This window comes from Siphateles boraxobius, unplaced genomic scaffold, assembly GCF_051911475.1.
Source record: "Siphateles boraxobius isolate OS27281-9 unplaced genomic scaffold, OSU_SipBor_1 9, whole genome shotgun sequence".
Lineage (NCBI taxonomy): Eukaryota > Metazoa > Chordata > Actinopteri > Cypriniformes > Leuciscidae > Siphateles > Siphateles boraxobius.
In genome coordinates this window covers 19,487,290-19,505,939 of record NW_027509219.1, presented here as the reverse complement: position 1 = coordinate 19,505,939, position 18,650 = coordinate 19,487,290, and the positions used below count along the sequence as shown (strand labels likewise).

The window sequence follows — 18,650 nt, the reverse complement described above, 5'->3', positions numbered from 1 at the left end:
ACAGAACATCATTTTTAACACTGGCATAAAAACATACATCAGACAACACTGCACAACCACATTATATACAATAAAACATGTTGCACATATGTATCTCTTTTAGAAATATGATTAAAACAAATGAATACAATCTGCATAAATAAACACATTTTCTTGGAATGAGAGCTTGTTGTCATCAATAATTATACCTAACCTAAATATATAAAATCCTTTACACCTTTTATATAGTAACTTGTTCATATGGGAGGCGTATTTTGACTCCCACAGAATAATTCCTTTGTCTTTTCAATGTTCAATTGTAGATTACTGTTGTCAAACAATTGTACAAGACTTTTAATATACTCAAAAAATAGGTTGAACAATTTATGTCTGTTTGACAAGAAATGAAAACCAAGTCATTAGTGTATTTGATTAAGGTGAGATCATCCCGGTTACATTGAAGTTCGTTGGTATTTAACAGAAAAAAGCAAAGGGATCATACACATCCCTGTAATAACCCAGAATTTCAGACTGTAGACTACAATCAGATAGTCCCCTGCCACAAATCGTCTTCAAGTCCAGCAAGTTTAAAGATAAAATTCTGCTTGAAAACCTGTTCTGCAGGCCACAGGGCCCTTCTCAAAAATAGATAGATAGATAGATAGATAGATAGATAGATAGATAGATAGATAGATAGATAGATAGATAGATAGATAGATAGATAGATAGATAGATAGATAGATAGAGTTAGGCTACTACATGCGAAATATAAATATATGATAGATTGAACTGAAATAAAAAGTTTACAAAATGGATAAGGCTCAACCCCCCTCTAACATCCAATCTATCAGAGAGTTAAAGCTGTACTATTGTTGCTCTATTGTTATGCATGAACCCTCCATTCATCATGAACTGACCGCTGGTGTGAAAGCACGACCTGTTTTGTTGACGGACAACCGTTAGTTAATCCTTTTCAGGAACTTTCCCTTTCAAATCACCACCACACATACTTCAGTGCCTTGACTGTAGTACCGGGTGCTCCTTCGCCTGTGCGCAGAGGCTGTAATGTCATCTGAATATGTAACTATAATCAGAAGTGTGTCAGACGTTAGAAAGGAGGAATATTATAGTAGCAGCGCTGTTCATACCGCACGACTGACCAAAACCAACGCGGGGAAAACCAAAGATTATTTTAACGGTCTCTCAGGGGGTAGTGACATGAATTAGATGGAGTTTTAATTAATCAACCTGCGTTTAGTTTTTACATTATTTTAATTTTGTAACTCATCATGGGTGAAAAGAGAGCGGAACTCGGCGACAAGGACAGTAACGTTAACCTTCGGCGTCTAAAACATGAACTGGTGAGACTTGCCTGATCTACTTCTCCCTCTTTCTTCATCTAACGTTACTTTTACTTACAGCACGTGTGTTTTTACTACACGAATCTTCTCAGATATGGGTGGATAATATTTGTTATGAGACCGCGTTTATATTTGTTTTTATTAAAACAAATTATGCGCGTTTCTCAGACGCAGTTCTTCACCCCTCTGCGTTGATGCTTTGCTGTGCTGAGTGTGCTCGAGAGAAACACATAAAATGCAACCAACCACCTGATTGGAAGCAGTTATTTGAAAATGAGGCCGCTGATTGGCTGGTACTCCCCCGTTTGTAATGATTTAAAATGTGAGTGCTGATTTTATGCTGCCTGTCTGTCACACAACAGAAAATCGTTTTTTAGCTCTGTGGCCCAAGATTGCTGCTTCAGATTTAAACCTCCATCACTGGGGGAAAAAGTGCTTACCCAGTAGTATTATAACACTACAGATCAATTTCATGAGATGTTGAAATATTTTAAATGCACTGTGTGCATCCATATGCAAAGCTGCAATAAGGCTACTACATGTAGGCTCTTCCCCGGTACGGGTTGTGTCGAGCCATTCGGTAGTCTGGTTGTTTGATGAGAAAAAGATAAAATGGAGTTAAGAATCCGCACATCATCAGCAGCGGAGGACTCTTATTCTGCTGTGCGCTACCGAGGAAGGACTGATGACAGAACAGTTTGATCTTTGGCTGACAAATCAGAGTAATTGGGGCGTTTCATTGTCGCCCACGTGTAGAAATCGAATATTCAAGCTGTTTATTCATTTTTCTACCTCAGAACGAAAATCAAGCTGAATTCTTGTTTTTCGTTTCTTTGGAAAAAATGAAAAACAAAAAAGGAACTGTTTTCTCATTTTTCTACTTTCAATATTAAATCAAAACACGACTGAACGAATGATACACGGATTATACTATATGCATCTTTTGGGCTTGTTATTTTTTTCCTATTAAGGGATGAAGTGAAAACTTATTTCAGTCTCCACATGTAAGTTATCCAGACGCATAATAAAAAAATTCACTTTCTCAGCTACGTCCTGCCACGCTGCCACACACATTGATCAGCTCCGGCGTTCTCCTCAAAGTTAGATAAGAAGATATCCACTTTTTTTGTCAGCTCTCAAACAAATTTTATTTGATTCATTTTCATTATTTAGCCTATTTATTAATCTATTTGTTTATGTTAATTTAAATAACCTTTATGTATGATAGCGACTGAAAATAAAGAGAAAGATGAATTAGAGAAGATGCTTTCTAGATGAGGAAACAGGGCTGAAAGGATGTTACTCACAACCATCAATCATTTGTTGGTGTTGTCAGTCTTGTCTGATTAATGCTGCTATCTGTCTGGGCACATCCCAATGTCTGGGCACATCCCAATAGAGTGCCGAAGTTATGACGTCACTTTGTAGGACAACTCGGGGATTAGCGGCGCATGGGTTCCCTCGATTATTTTTCCGAGAGACTTGGAAAATCGCAAAAAATAAGATCTGTGTTCAACAAAGATTTGTGACCCTTACACGTTTTGTCTATCAAGATAATCTTTACAAGTTAAACCATAATGTATACATTTTGAAGCCTATTTAAAGTTTAGAAAACCACAAGCAGACACAATAAAGTTTAAAAGACCACAAGCAGGTTAAAACTAGTGTGTTTTATGTCATAGATCAAAACGTGAAAATATTTAGAGGCTTTGTTAACCACAGACCTTATTTCAGGCGATTTAGCAAAAACCCATTAAAAAAACCCATAGACTTTAGGGCGAGGGAACCGGAAGTGCTAAAATGCTAACTCACTTCCTTGTTTTGGCCTACAAAGTGACGTCATAACTTCGGCACTCTATTGAAACCTGACACAGGAGAGGCCAGTGACATCACACAATGAGAAAAAGGACCTACGGCTAAATCTGGTGAAACACCGAACATGCCATAACTAGCAAACAGGGCTTATGCACGTAAAAGTGATTATAACAATTAATAAACTCTGTAAACTTTACAAACTGAATTTATAATATAAAAGTGACATTTATAATTACCTTAAAGGGATAGTTCACCCAAAAATGAAAATTCTGTCAGTAATTATTCACCCTCATGTTGTTCCAACCCCGTAAGATCTTCGTTCATCTTCGGAACACGAATTAAGATATTTTTGATGAAATCTGAGAGCTGTCTCACTCCTCCATACTCCTCCATAGGCTTCTTCTGGAATTGAAACTTGACAGCCCCGAAAAGTCATTCAAGACATCGTTAAAATAGTCCAAGTGACTACAGTGGCTCAATCTTAAGTTTATCAAATGACGAGAATACTTTTTGTGCGCAAAAACAAACAAAAATAACGACTTTATTTCAACTATTCATTTCCTTCTCTGCGGGCCTCTAGTCAGTTAACTTAGTGTGATTGCGTAGAGCTACGTCACACGTAGGCTCACTATTAGCCGACGCTGGTCATGTGGGTGATGCGTGTGCGGACGTACAACAACAGAAGCTTACGCTGTTACACTAGTGAACTGACTCGAGGCCCAGCGAGAAGGAAAAGAATAGTTATAAAGTCGTTATTTTTGTTTGTTTATGCGCACATAAAGTATTCTCGTCGTTTGAAGGTCGAAGGTCTTACGGGGTTGGAACAACATGAAGGTGAGTAAATACTGACAGAATTTTCATTTTTGGGTGAACTAACCCTTTAATGGCTCTACTGCCCACATAACCAGCGGTCTATATAGGCTATATAACATCCTATTTGAATATCTAAATTAGATTTAATGGAAATGTTTCAGGTCAAATACAAGATAAGCTCTATGTTTCCTCACACCTGCATTTATGACCAACTCAGTAAAATACATGCCTCAGCTGTTCATGACTCACAGTCTAGTCATTTCACCCACATGCCTGTTAGCTCCTACATCTCCCATCATGCCTTGGGATGCAATGTTGCTGTAGAATAGCATCAGTAGTGCTGCTGTGCTCAGACTGACTGGTGATCGATCACACTTGTAAGGCAGAGAAGGAACAGAAAACAGGGAGTGAGACGAGAGAAGGAAAGGCTGCGAAGGTAAGATTACGCGTTTTATTTGGTGAAAGAAGAAAAAGGGTGTTTTAGGGCATTTTAATGAAATTTGTTTAAATGTATTTAAGTAATAATTTAAATCAATTAATACAACTAAACAAAGAATGGAATGCATACAGTATGGAAAATCAAATATATATATACGTATATATATAAAAAAAATGTTGCCAGAATTTTTTAGTCTTCATTTTTAGATTAACGATCTTTAAAGACATACATTATGCCTTTCCGTCAAAATCACTTTAACATATATTCACATTTGTCCCCCAAAAAATAAACACAATAAAAATGCAATAAAAAATAATTACTATTATTTTATCCAAACATTTTTATCCTTAATTTTCATCGGGGATTTATGCTTACATCTCTTGTACATAGCGTTATTTGATCAAAAATACAGTAAAACAGTAATATTGTACATTTATTACAATTTAAAATAACTTTATTTTAATTTTTTTTAAAAATCCTGCTATTTTTAAACACATTTTCTATTATTATCAATGTTGAAAACAGTTGTGGTGCTTAATATGTTTGTGGAAACTGATACTTTTTTTGATGAATAGAAAGCTCAAAGGAACTGCATTTATTTTAAATAGATTTTTATAATAACAATGTAAGTCTTTAATATTTAATTAATCCTTGCTGGAAAAAAACTGAATACAAACTTTAGAACTGTAGTGTATCAAAGCAGCTTTACAGAAAATAATTCCTCAATGCTCCCAGTAAGCAATTCAAGTGCTATTGTGGCAAGGAAAAAAAAACATTGGGATTCTCTTCAGCAGATGCTGAGCCAGGTATCAGTGATGCCACACTGGGCAGAAATTGCAGACAGTTTGGTGTGATATTGATTTTTGATAATTACTGTGAAGTCAGTGTTATTCATGAGTCACAACAGATTTAATGTATTTTTGCTTCATTAAGTCGTAGTAATTTTGCTCTTGCTTTCTTCCCTTTCCCATTATAGGATTCTTTGTGGCAGCAGTCAGATGATGAGGGTCTCCACGCTCAGATGAATTCTGTGACCGGTGCTCTCCAGGAGCTCAAACTCTTGCAGGTCCAAACTGTGCTGGAGAAAAATCAGATAAGTCACAGTTCAAGAAAAACTCACCTGAACCGAACACTGAATCCAGAAGAAATTCTTTCACAGGAATGTTTCAAGACTGAGCTTACCATGGAAACATCTTTGTTCCTCACTAGCTCTCCAGCTGAGAACCGCCATATTCCAAGGTTACACGAACCCAGGAAGGTTCACAGAGGAAGTCTAAGCACTTCTTCCTCTTTTTCCTCTCAGGAAGACACAACCGACAGCCATTTCTCCGCTTACGATTTTGACGACTCCAGCGATTGGACAGCCTCACTGATGAACCACAGCAGAAACAGACAGCCATTGGTGTTGGGAGACAATGTTTTCGCTGATTTGGTCGGGAATTGGCTGGATCTGCCGGATGTTGGAGGCCAGACTGTAGGTGAGGAGCAGAATGACTCGAGTCTCAAAGACACTCTTTTGGAGTCATCATCTAGCAGTCACTCTCAAGATCTCTCCAGGAAAATATCACTAACCACTAGCATGTTTAAACGGGTCCTACGGCGCGTTCGACCACGGCACCACCATGAAAGCGAAGGGATGGACGTCCGTAAACAACCAAAGATCACATACAGAAAGCCAAAATCAGATGTCGGCAAGCCATTCTGGGGGAGATCAAGAGGATTGAAGAAGAAAACCATGCCCACTCCACAAGAGGGTGTGGCCTATCAGGGCTCAGAGGGTTTGATAGACAGGGGATGGGCGGAGATTGAAGAGAAGCATCCACCTGTGTATGATTACAGCTCAGCTATGTGGGTTTAAATGACTCATATAATTCTATATGGAAGAGAATTACACACACGATTACACAGTCCCAAAAAATACTTTATAATCATAATTGATGTAAAAGCAAAACTAAGTAGTCTAAAGAACGCAAAAAAAAATATTACTGTAAACAATAAACCCGAATAGCAACTTTTGAATTCAAAATTCATTCATTTTATCACTTATTTATTCATTGTATAACTAAATGTAAAGCAAACTTTTAAATCTGCTTTCCGCTCTCTGATCTCACTATATAGAATAGATAGCTATATAATACCTCTATTGTATATTTGTTTCCATGATTTTGTCAAATTGACACAGCCCTTCCACCGCCACAACTCGGCATCTCATGTATCATCTAGAATTCAGTTTCTCACTTGTAAATATGTCTGCTCAGTTATTCATGTGACTCATAATTATGATATTTCTGACTCAACTTGAAGGGCTCATGAGTTTCTGAGTAATTAAAAAAAAAGGTGTTAAGGTAAGATAGTCCTTCTCCCTCAAGTGAGAGGAGTTGCACTCAACAATTAATTCCAAAGATATGTTAGGTAAACAGTTCTGGGATTTGTGTGTGTGTGTGTGTGTGTGTTGGAGACGTGAGTATCAAAGCAAAGTAAACAGAAAAATATTAAGTCATAAGCTACTGTTTCTATGAGGTCCCTTGAGAGACTATCCTGTTTCTGTTGCTGTTTGTTTCCTTGTGTTTAGGTTTAAGAGGATGTCTAACTGTCAATCACTCTATGAAAAAGTCCTTATTGGTGCATTTTTTCATAACTGTCTTGCATAAAAAAAGCTTTGCAAGCATAGAGCTGTTTTGTTCGGGACAAAAAAACTATGCAATGATGCTAAATTGCTATGCAAAATGAAAAAAAATGCTAATGCCTGTCTTTTTATCTACACCATGTTCTCTTCTCTCTATATATAACACATGGATCTGGGTCCTGCAATAATCTATATACCTGTTCTTGAAACTATTTTATACATGTCGTGATATGGGAAGCTGTTTTTTAAATAAATGAAAAATAAAAATCAAGTTCCTGTACAAGTGAATTCCATGAAGTCTTAGATGGAACATCTGCCTTTGTCATGACTTTTTTCTTCACATTACTCTATGAATTAAGAAACACTTGTGCTGTTTTACTGCATTTAATACAACATGTTGGCCTGGTTTCACAGACAGGACTTAGGCCAGGATTAGGCCTTAGCTCAATTAGGACCCTAGCTTTTATAAATATTACTTAGAAAAAAAGCATTACTGGTGTACATCTTGAGATAAAACACTGACACTGAAATATTTTAAGATATGCTAGTGCAAGTTGCTTTCAGTTAAAACAGCTCAAACATGCATTTTAGTCTGGGACTAGGCTTACGTCTTGTCTGTGAAACCGGTGGTATATATGTTTTGCAGTGCAGCAAATATAAATTCACTTATTGCATTCCCTATTTGTAAGATTCTTTTATAAAAGTGTAAGATAAGTGGAATTGTTTCCATGGCTTATTGATGTATCTTTATCTACAGTACATAAAGTGAGCCACACTGAAAAGTATCTCTGCAATGGTCTATTTTGGTGAGGAATGGCAATCTATAAATGTACATAAAACACCACATCAATATGAAATACATTTATTTAAATCAATGTCAAAAAAAGAAATCAAAGCACACATTACTTTAAAAACAAATCAAAAGCCAGCCAGACACTTTGCTTGAAATGTTCAACTAAACCATGGAGTAGAACAAAGAAATATTTTTTTTGACAAATCAAGACTGATCTAATTGGCAAATGAAGTGTCAAGGACTGACTATTAATTATTGGTTTAGCGGTTATCGGTGGAGAAGTAATCTCTGCATTATAGATCTGATTTTATTCTTCTCCTGCTCAGGCACAAAACGGTTGATATTTATCCCAGACTGAGCTACAGCCTACCGCAAAAGAAGAAAATAAAGGGAATATACTAAAAAATGTATCTTTAAAAGCTGGATAATTAATGTAATTTTGATTGTGAAAAAAATGCAGTGGCTACTATATATCTTTATCTTCAAGATAGACAGATCCAAATTTCAAATTACCACCCTAAAGAAAAAAATTACTTTTTTAATGTTCCACAATTTTCAAGATGTAAAGAAATGAGTCACTCATGAAAAATGTTTTGATGAATGAAGGACACAGCTTCTTCTCTGTACAAATGGTTATTGATAGTCCAAACATGATGGGGAAAAAAACATTTCTGACCGTTTTATAAACATGAACATGTTTTGAAATGTCCCCTTTCTTTATGTAGCCATTAAGAAAGTCCTGAACCCTCTTCCAGACTGTCTAACCCCCCTTTGCAACATCACAGAGATTTTGCTCCAGACACAGATCCTCATTGTGGAATATCTTTTTCAGAAAAAAAACAAAAAAAAACAGTAACCAAACAGCAAGGGGGGCGGGGGGGGATGGGGGGGAGATTTTCAAGACTGTTCTGGAAGAAAAGGCAGAGGCTGCATCCCTCTTTTTCTGTCAAGTCTGTGTTTTAGTTGAGGAGTCTGTGGTGTTCTGCCTTATTGATTGTTTGGCCAATAAATGTGGAGAGGAACTGCAATGTTGGCCAGCTGGGCAACAGTTCTTCATTTCGGCAATCTGAAAAAGAAAGAGAAGAAGAAAAAAATCATGACATCCGCCTCAACTAACCCCTTCAGCAAGCTGGTAAACGTTCAGCATAAGAATAGATACAAGTCTGCACCAAATGCAGAAATGTTTGAACTCCAGCAGGAAGTGCTATTTTTTTAATGGTGCAATAAACACCATGAAGCCCAAAGTATACTTCGGCAGTCCACATGTAATTGTTTTTTCATCAGGAGGGTCATTGGATGTCCGCACACCCGATGAGAGATCAATATTATAATTCTATACCATTTTATTTAAGTGACGTTAAAGTAAAGCACTGAAAAACAATCAGTTAAAAGGCTACAATTGAATTTAGGCATTACAGTGTTTTAATGCACAGTATGAAAAATGGATGTTTGAGATTTGTTAAAGATTACATTTTACAATGTTAAATTATTACTGTTTGAGCATTAAATGACAGCAAATGAAATCTGAATGTAAAAACAGGATAAATTAGTATGTACAATTAAATATTCAATTTCAACAGATAAATCATTTTTATCATGGATGTAGAGTACTTAATGGTACATGCACAAATTCCTAATGAATTTCTGATCAACTACCTGGCTCAGAGCTGCTGCAGTGATGCAGTTGTGTTACAGCAGGATGCAGTTTGACTTCTTTTTCGCTCTCTTCTTCTCCACCGGTGTCTTTCTGTTTATCTGTCTTACCAGGTCATAAAAGATCTGATATACACACAAAAAAGACTTTTAGAGAACTGGCTTTGTGTACTTCTTGGTACAAATGTTTTTTAATCTTGCTCTAGATAAAGTGCGGTGAACTGTGTCTCACCTCGTTGACATTGATCTTTGATTTGGCAGAAGATTCTAGAAAGGCACAATTACTCCATTGACGAGCAAGATTCTGACCCTGCTCTTTCCCGACCACCCTCTCATCCTCTAAATCGCACTTATTTCCAACCAAGGTCATCGGCACCTAGACACAAATAGAGAGAGACATCCGATGAGTGTGTATAATGCGTTTGAATATGGTTTAGCAGAAATCACACTCACTGACAGTTGATTAATTGATTTTAAAATAGCATGGACAGAAAACATCAATGTCTTATATGAAGGCACAAAACATTCCCCATGTACAGCAGTACTCATGGTACATGAATTAATAGATACAAAACTGTTCAAATGTTTTGTTTTAAGAAATTAATACTTTTTTATCAGCAATAGCATATCAAATTTAAATGTTCTTTTGAACTTTCTATTCATCCAAGAATCATAAAAATTGTATCACGGTTCCACAAAAAAATATTAAGCAGCACAACTGTTTTCAAAAATTATAATAATCAATCAGCATATTAGAATTATTTCTGAAAGATCATGGGATACATGTGAAAATTCAGATTTGGCATATCAAGAATTAGAACTAGGCAACTATTTCAACTTAATAAAACTGTTTAGAAATCGTTTCGAAGATTAAATAACCTTTTCTGTTGAAAATGCTGACTTTCCCCACACCCCCCCGGCGTTCCCAGGCTGAAAACCAACCTTGCAACATGGGGACTAACGTAAATTGGAAATAGGAAGTCTCGTGAGAAACGAGAAGGAGCGAGAATCACGATCTGCTTTACGGCAATTCGTCAATGTTCTATGATACTGTGTATTATGTATTACCCACCTCGGTAGACATAGCTCCACATGATAAATTTGGCCGACTCCGATAATAACAAATGCACATGAGCAAAGGTAGAAAGGGGGAGGAGGCTGCGGCAAGTGAGTTTTTTTACGACACTGTTGTAAAATATACGCCCCACAGCTGTAGGGGGAGCTCGTTGAGAAAACATGCGAAAACAAAATTGAAAATCAGCGAAGAAATGGCTAGAGTTGCCTACTTTCCATTTAAAATATTGAAAACCACTTTTTAAAATTGTAATATTTCACAATATTAAGTTTTTTACTGTATTTTTGATCAAGTAAATGAAGCCTTGGTGAGCACAAGAGATTTCTTTCAAAAATAGAAATTTTTTAAAATCTTCCTAACTTTAAAATTTTCAACGGTAGTGTATATGCATGCTTAATTTGTTAATGTAATTTGCATAAAGAACCAAAATTGTGCAAGCATGGAAAACCCATACAAAGCAAAGAGCTTTAAATACAGAACGTGGGTGAAGTGGTAAAATAGCGTAGTGTGCCAAACTGTGAAGGCAACTTCTGCAAATTTCATGTGTCTCTAAGCTCTTGTGGTCTCAGTAAAACTAAAATAGTTTTGTACTTTCTTTGTTTTGCCTTTGCTGGTTAATACTTGCTATGCCTGACATTAGCTGGGCTGTCAGGTTCATGTTTTATTTATTATTGTTTTTACAAAATAAAGATGACATATATTAAAAATCACTATGATTTGCTGAGAATGCACCCCAAATAATAATAATTTATTATAATGTGACTCACATCCTCTGTGTCCTTCACCCTCAAAATCTGCTCCCGTAGGTCCTGTAGGTCATTGAAGGTGGACTGTGCTGTGATGGAGTAAACCAGAGCAAAACCCTGGCCATTCTTCATGTACAGGTCCCTCATCGCTGTGAACTGCTCCTGTAGGCAAATAATCAATAATCTATTGAGTTCGCATGGAAGACTAAGGCCGTGTGTCCACCAAAGCGTTTTTAGCCGGCTGAAAACGCTGGACGCTCTGCTGAAAACGCCTAGCTGTGGGCGCTTGAGAGCGTTTTGGCAGCGCTGCGTTTTTTCAGTTGAGACGATTCGTTGCTATGATACAGAATATCCACAGCACAGTTTACTTGTAACTGATTTCGCAGATAATTTTGTTTCATACTAAAAAAAATGTTTTCATCCATTTTGTTCGGTTAGCTCTGCTGGTTGACGTCGTTGTACAGAAAGAATGTTGTGACAGTTGGTCATGTGGTATTTGTCCTGCCTCTCCTCCACTGTGATTGGACGGCTGTGTAAAAAGTGACAGTGATGAGCGCAGCGTTTTACCCAAAGTTGAACATTTTTCAACTCTCGGCGACCAGTAAGAAACGCCGGGCGCTCAGCGCTTGAGCGTTAAATACACGCTCATGGCGTTTAAAAAACGCGGCGCTCCCATTGAAAACAATTGGAATTTTACGCCAGCTGCGTAAAAAAACGCTTTGGTGGACACACGGCCTAAGGCTACGTTCACACTGTCAGTCCAAATCCGATTTTTGTGTATCCGATTGGAATCTGATCTAAAATTATTAACTGTCCACACTGTACATCGCAACTATTCGGATCCGATTTGTGTCAGTGCCGCTTTTTCATTTTCCGTAATATCTGCATTGGTTTCTATGATAATGAAGTTTCGTTGGTAGGTATACGCCAACCACAGCAACATGGATGGGTTTGCAATACAGATGTTGTCCTATTTACAACATGAAAATGTGTAGCCGTAGTGCTGGAATACTGTGTCTTCTGAGGCAGCGGCAGAAACGTAGGATCCTGGAATGAGCGACTTTATTCCATGCTGTCGTCTCTGCCATTTTCAAAACATGTTATATTGTCATATTCTGCTCATCTGGCACTTTTTTTGTTGCACTGTTGTGCAACAACACAACCTAGTCTGCAGCGACTTTCAGCATGTTTCCTATATCAACGTCTGACATTTTCTGCTTTAAGTGGCGTGAGAGTCACAAACCACACTAAATCCAATCAGAGCAGTCAGAATGAAAAAGATTGAAGAATGCGCAGAAATGCATTTTGAATAGGTTTCAAACCACATATGAATGTAGCTTGAAAGGGTCCGGATTTGTAAAAATAGCTTCTTGTGATTTTTTGCCATTCACACTTGCTAAATCTGATTGGATTTCAATCGGATATGCACAAAAATCGGATTTGGACTGACAGTCTGAACATAGCCTAATTAACTAATTGGCAGGAACAGTTCATGCATCATATTGAACTCACTGTGCCTGCAGTATCCAGGATCTCTAGCATACATTGCTGCCCATCAACCTCAACTTGCTAAAAGAAAAAAAAAAGAAAAGGGTGTCAAGTACTGTATTAAAGTATATTCCTATATACAGTATTAGCTCAGCTATACCACTTCAGCCATACCAAAAAGGTTTACTTACCTTTCTATACGAGTCTTCTATTGTGGGGTCATATTTTTCAACAAATATTCCCTGCACAAACTGGACTGTCTGTGTGAGAAAAGACCAGAATCTCATTCAATCCAAATAAATACTATTGACTAGAGCCCGGTCGATATATCTGTCTGCCAATATTATCGGCCGATATGAGACTGTCGCAGATATATATGTATCAGCGTATATGATGCAGATATGCGCCGATATGAACTCTTTTTTTTTTACAGAACATATAACGCGGATAAAATGCTTGTAAAGTATGTAACTACGTAGTTTGTCCAGCAGAGTCGCGCTCCATTGTTTGCTACTGGCGACCCAGGTCACTGTGGGTGACACCAGCCAACCCTTTCACTTCAGTAATGAGGTCTCTTTAGACACGGTGTAAGATTAGCGCACACATTAGCTTCCACTGACAAGGTATGAAACATGGCTAGCTAGCTAATGTAGCAAACGAGTATGATAAGCTCATTGTGAGAGTAAAAGGACATTGTTTATTTACTTAATAGTGTCTCATCTGGCGACAACGTTGCGTTAAATCACCATTCAACAGTCTCCACCGCACTGCTAACTAGTTAGCAACTTACCTTTAAGACTGCTTGTCTGCTGCTGCCTGAACAAGACAACGGATGCGAGCGGCACGATGTGACAAAAGACAGTTAAACCCATTATAATCAGTGATGTTGTTCACACTGGGTGCGGCGCGACACGGGCGACAAATCTCCGACAGTAAACTGATGCCTCGTTCTGCTTTGTAACGGGCGCTTTGCCGCGTCCAGGGTAAACAGCTGTTGCGAAGCGAGCAACAACGTCCACGTCCGGTGTAGAGACAGTTTTAAAGCCCATTCTGCCTTTAATACTACATTGAAACATCAAGCAGTATTCCAATAATTTATAATTATAACACTTTATGTAGGGCCATTTTGCATAATGAGTAGTTTCACATTTAGTACATTTTGCAGACTACTTATTTAAAATATTATTTAAGTAAAAGTATTGTACTTATGTAATTTAACATGTTTTCATTATGGTATTATTACTTTGGCATTTAGCCCCGATGCATTTATTTACGGGTTGAGCAGAGAGACTGCACGGTTTGACAAGCGGGCAGCGGCATGGTACACACATTGCAGATTGCTAATGAATGGTCTTTTTCACACACCAGACCGAGGAAGCCATTTTTACCAGCGCGTAAAAAATTGTCTCACAAGTTTTGCGTCATCTGATCGGCTTTTCTGGATGAGCCTTTATAGAGACCACCGATCACACATCCCAAAGCAATTATCGTCTGATTATGATCGGCGACCGATCAATCGGAGCACCCTTAGCTCAAATGTATCATTCTCATTCTATCATTCACCCTGCCTCCATTACACATCTTTGTCACACAAGTGTTTGATCACAACATTTGAGTGATCATTGCAAAAATGTGTTATATATATATATATATATACACACATATAATCTGTACTATAATATACACATAAATAATATTGCTACTGTATTACATACACATACATGATATCGGCCGATATATCGTTATCAGGCTTTTTTTACTTCATAATATCGTATCAGCCCCCCAAAACCCATATCGGCCGGCTCTACTATTGACTAGATTAAAAAACCCACAACAAATACAGTTATAAACTGTATTAAATACCCATTTATAATACAACAATTATGTGTACACTTAAATAATCCTGAACTTACCAATGCAGACTTCCCAACACCTCCAGAGCCCAGGACGACAAGCTTATATTCACGCATGCTGAGGCCTGTAGGATTAAATCACAGCACACACACTCAAATCACTTATCAGTGCAATGACAGTTTGAAGCAATCAAAAGGCTTTTGGTTTTCTGACGTGGTTACAGATTTTGGGCTACCACATGAATAAACATTAACTCTATTTACTGCCAAACCATTATCATCCCCTTTTTCTAGATTGTTGTAAAATTTTACAGTACACAACACGTTTTAGGCGCAAAGATAAATAAATAAAAAATGAATGTGCTGTCATAAATTAATCAAAAACATTAAGTTTCCCTCATTAAATTTCCCAGGTCTTCACAACAATCCAACAATCATCCCTCCCTATCAACCTGCCACCCAACCATGCCCTACAATTTTTCTTGTTTGAGAAGCCGATTAGCAGATATACATCACAATCTTGATCTCAACTTCTTTTTATGCCAACTTTAATTAGCATGCTTTAGTTATGCAGTTTGCTATGTAAAACACTCTTTGATATATTGCAATTTTAAATTAATTTCCTTTAAAGCACCATCACTACAGTCGTGCACATTCCCAGCAAATGTTTTAAAGGGCTATTTGAGATCATTCAGATATCACTTGAAATTCCACTATAATCACAGATGGATATGCATCCAACTGACCAAACAAACAGCTTATCTACTGCATGCAGATTCAACTGATGCTAGGCAAATGCACCATTTCATTCAGCCTGAAGCAATTACATCTACAAAAAGAGGCTAAATGCCGAATGTCATATGAACAAACAGGAAAGCAGGTCTCATCGTATAACCTTTCACTAGTTTGTCATCACTGCTATCCCACCCTGTAAATAAGCAAATCAGTTACTGGCAGTTGATAAATTACCATGGTGGTTTGTTTGTGTATTGTCTTTTGAGACAGTACACTTAAAGAGAACCCAATTTTTTCATTGGTTGTGAATAACTTAAAAAAAAAAAAATCTAAATAAAGAAAAGCCCTGTGTGTGAATTCAAAAATATCCACATCTCTTCCAGTCACTCCACTCAAAGTGAATCACTATAGCAATAAAAAGGCATAAACAAGATATGAGATTGCATATTCTACTAGTTTGACCTGACTAAGTTCCTATAACATTAAAAATAGATTAATTCAAATAAATATACAGATAGAACTGAAACAGGTGTAAATGTGGAATAACCTATGCACAATGTCTCCACTCGACAACTGAATACAATTATAGTGTCACCAGGACTGTTTTGTGATCTTAACATGTCACAGAATGCAGCTCTTCTATAGCTGTAGGACTATAGACTGCATGAAACATTCCTTTACACTAACAGCTGTAATGTCATTTTGCTCACTTGACGAATGAAGACTGTATAACAGTGTATACGTTAGCCTACACTAGGAGTTCATATGTGCATCAAAACTCACAGAGTTTAACTAGTTAACAAGCACATAGTAGTAACATATAAGCTGTAGAGATTGAATATTTCACCGTTAACAGGCGGACAGGTGTGTGTGTGTGTGTGTGTGTGTGTGTGTTTTCGTCTGCTCGCAAGAAAGACCGCGGCCTGTTAACGCAGCGCTGTTTCCTATGAATTCCACAAGGCAGCGGCGCTGCTGTGCGGGTTGATTCTGCTCAGTTACCCGGCCTGAGCCTCATTAGCCCACGCTAGCACGTTAGCATAGTAGTTACGCGAGGTTTCGTTCAGCTACTTTCTTGTAAAACCCAGGGCTCGCTGAACAGTACTAGTAAGCAACTGTACGTGCCGGGTCGCGGTGTTTCGGGGTTCGTTAACAGTTCACTCACCGTGTCCCACAGCTCGAGTAGCATGCACAGGATAACACTGTCGCGCAATCACAGACAGACTCCCGTCACGCCCGCGGATGAAACGTCACTGCAGCGCGCGGAATGCTGACCTGATACAGCCACGAATGGGTTAAGGAGACAGGCAGCGTTAATGAAAGGTACTTAATCTGATACAAATTACTTTGTGAGTGAGTGCAATCTCTATAAAGTCAACTGCATAGACATGTAGTGGTCAAAAGGTTTGGAACCTTGAAGTGTTTTATATGAGATAAAATTTTACTGAGCATGCGCGGGGCGGGGAAATCAGACAATATTAAGAGTCTTTCCTATGAGCTCAAAACTGTGACCAGTAAAGCAGAAGAACCTGGACTGTAATAAGTCATCAAAAATCCCACTTGCTAATCATGGAATCAAGGTTCCTGGAATCACCAAACTGTCGACTCAGTGCTCTTAATATTCAACATGGGCTATAACATTTATACATACTAAATTAGGCTATGAGTAACCACACAGTCTAACAGAGTAACTTCCATTCAAAGTCAAGGGATAGTTGCTTATTTGGTTTGCATATGTATGCACATTTGCAAAATGTTCCATCCTTGACCACATGCACAACAAATGCTCTGCAAACAAGGTCAAAACTAAACAGCAGAGCGACTGATGTGCCAACCAGGAAATGGTGAAGTACCGTTCATAAGGCCTGGTCTTCATACTTACAAATGGCTAAAATTAAACTGCAGACAATATACTTTTTGATTTTTTTACTGAAATGATTACAGAAATGATGTTATACAGATAAAAAGCGAAAAGTGATGAAGATGCTGCTGCTTGAGATTAACTAGGACCAAACATGGAGAATAGTAAATATTCAATGTAACATTTCAGAATGAAACTGTTCTTGAGTCATCACAGTAATGTACAGTTGAATATAATAAGGAAGAACTGTATCCTTTAGGTGGATTATCCTAAATATACACCACTATTGTTTCTTCACAGAGGTAACAGACATCGTCCACAGTCTGGCAGAGAAAAAAAGAGAACAACAGGAGTCCATATACAGGAAAGATTCTATAGTGAGTGTATATTCAAAACTTTTAAGACTTTCAAAGCAATAACTCAAATGTACTCATGAGTGCAATGCTGATCATTTTTCATTTCTGTTTTCTTTTAATAAATCAATCAGATAAATTTGTTTTGTTGCGCAAAAGAGAGGTTTCCATACCTGGTTGAATTCTGCTGGATCTTGAAATATATTTTCAATAGTGTGAGGTTTTAAAGCATCGACATGTGAATAATACAAATAATGTTAGATTTAATTATTGACTTTATTGAATTATTGATTTAAGTTTGGAAGCATCATAAATGTGGCATATTAATGCTTGAGGTTATTTAAATTAATTTTCTCTAAAGTTTTTCATTACTATCAACTTTCTACTATTATTATTACATTGGTGCAGTTGAAGTCTTAAAGTGCTTGTGATCGTACATCTGAGCTTTGCATCTGATGTTTTCCTGTAGATAAACACTAAAGCCACAAGAATCCAGAAAACGAGGAATGACAAAACACCTGCACAAACCGCAGTCACGTCTACAGGAATAATAAGAACAAGATTGTATAATTACTACAGTATTTCTTGTGTGCTGTGACCAGTAAGCTAGTGTAAGGAGGACAAAATATAAATACATTACCAAATAACAAATTACCAATAAATTACTGTTATTGTAAGAATTCGTACAGCTGGTACAGAGTTACCAGAGCTGTTGATTATAGGAGGGGAACCTGATGATGGGACTGTTGGTGATAACAGTACTGTTACAGTGCGGGTACCGGACTGGACTGGTTCTGTGAACAGACAAAATCACAGTACTGCTTGTAAATAGAGTCCAATTGTTTTTATTTAAGGCAACCCCAGGTGAATATAGGGTAAAATATTGGGATAGATATCACCATACTTCCCCAGTTGATTGATAACATTAAGAATTGCAAACTTTTTTCTATTACAAGTTTTCTGAAATGTTATGTTTAAATATGCAAACTAGGCATTATCTAATTAAATATGCACCAATTTGCATACATTTCTAGAACACAAATCTGAACATTGGATAAAGCCA

General features: G+C 37.4%; 2 protein-coding genes across 3 annotated transcripts; one reads left to right on the top strand and one right to left on the bottom strand.

Annotated features, from left to right (window-relative positions):
• The first annotated feature begins 1,143 nt into the window (after positions 1–1,143).
• On the top strand, positions 1,144–6,372 carry inka2 (inka box actin regulator 2). Its single transcript, XM_077223340.1, has 2 exons — positions 1,144–1,340; positions 5,384–6,372. Exons 1-2 carry the CDS (start codon positions 1,269–1,271, stop codon positions 6,263–6,265), a joined length of 954 nt encoding a protein of 317 aa, XP_077079455.1. The 5' UTR covers positions 1,144–1,268; the 3' UTR covers positions 6,266–6,372.
• Positions 6,373–7,879: 1,507 nt separating this feature from the next.
• On the bottom strand, positions 7,880–16,825 carry rap1aa (RAP1A, member of RAS oncogene family a). 2 transcript variants are annotated; one of them, XM_077223348.1, is made up of 8 exons: positions 16,539–16,825; positions 14,702–14,766; positions 12,980–13,048; positions 12,813–12,869; positions 11,322–11,462; positions 9,712–9,855; positions 9,483–9,605; positions 7,880–8,892 (listed from the first exon to the last, which is right to left on the bottom strand). In XM_077223348.1, exons 2-7 carry the CDS (start codon positions 14,756–14,758, stop codon positions 9,516–9,518), a joined length of 558 nt encoding a protein of 185 aa, XP_077079463.1. In that variant the 5' UTR covers positions 14,759–14,766; positions 16,539–16,825; the 3' UTR covers positions 7,880–8,892; positions 9,483–9,515. The 2 variants fall into 2 exon arrangements, with proteins under 2 accessions (XP_077079463.1, XP_077079464.1); XM_077223349.1 differs by lacking the exon at positions 16,539–16,825 and adding an exon at positions 16,064–16,084.
• Between the last annotated feature and the right edge of the window lie 1,825 nt (positions 16,826–18,650).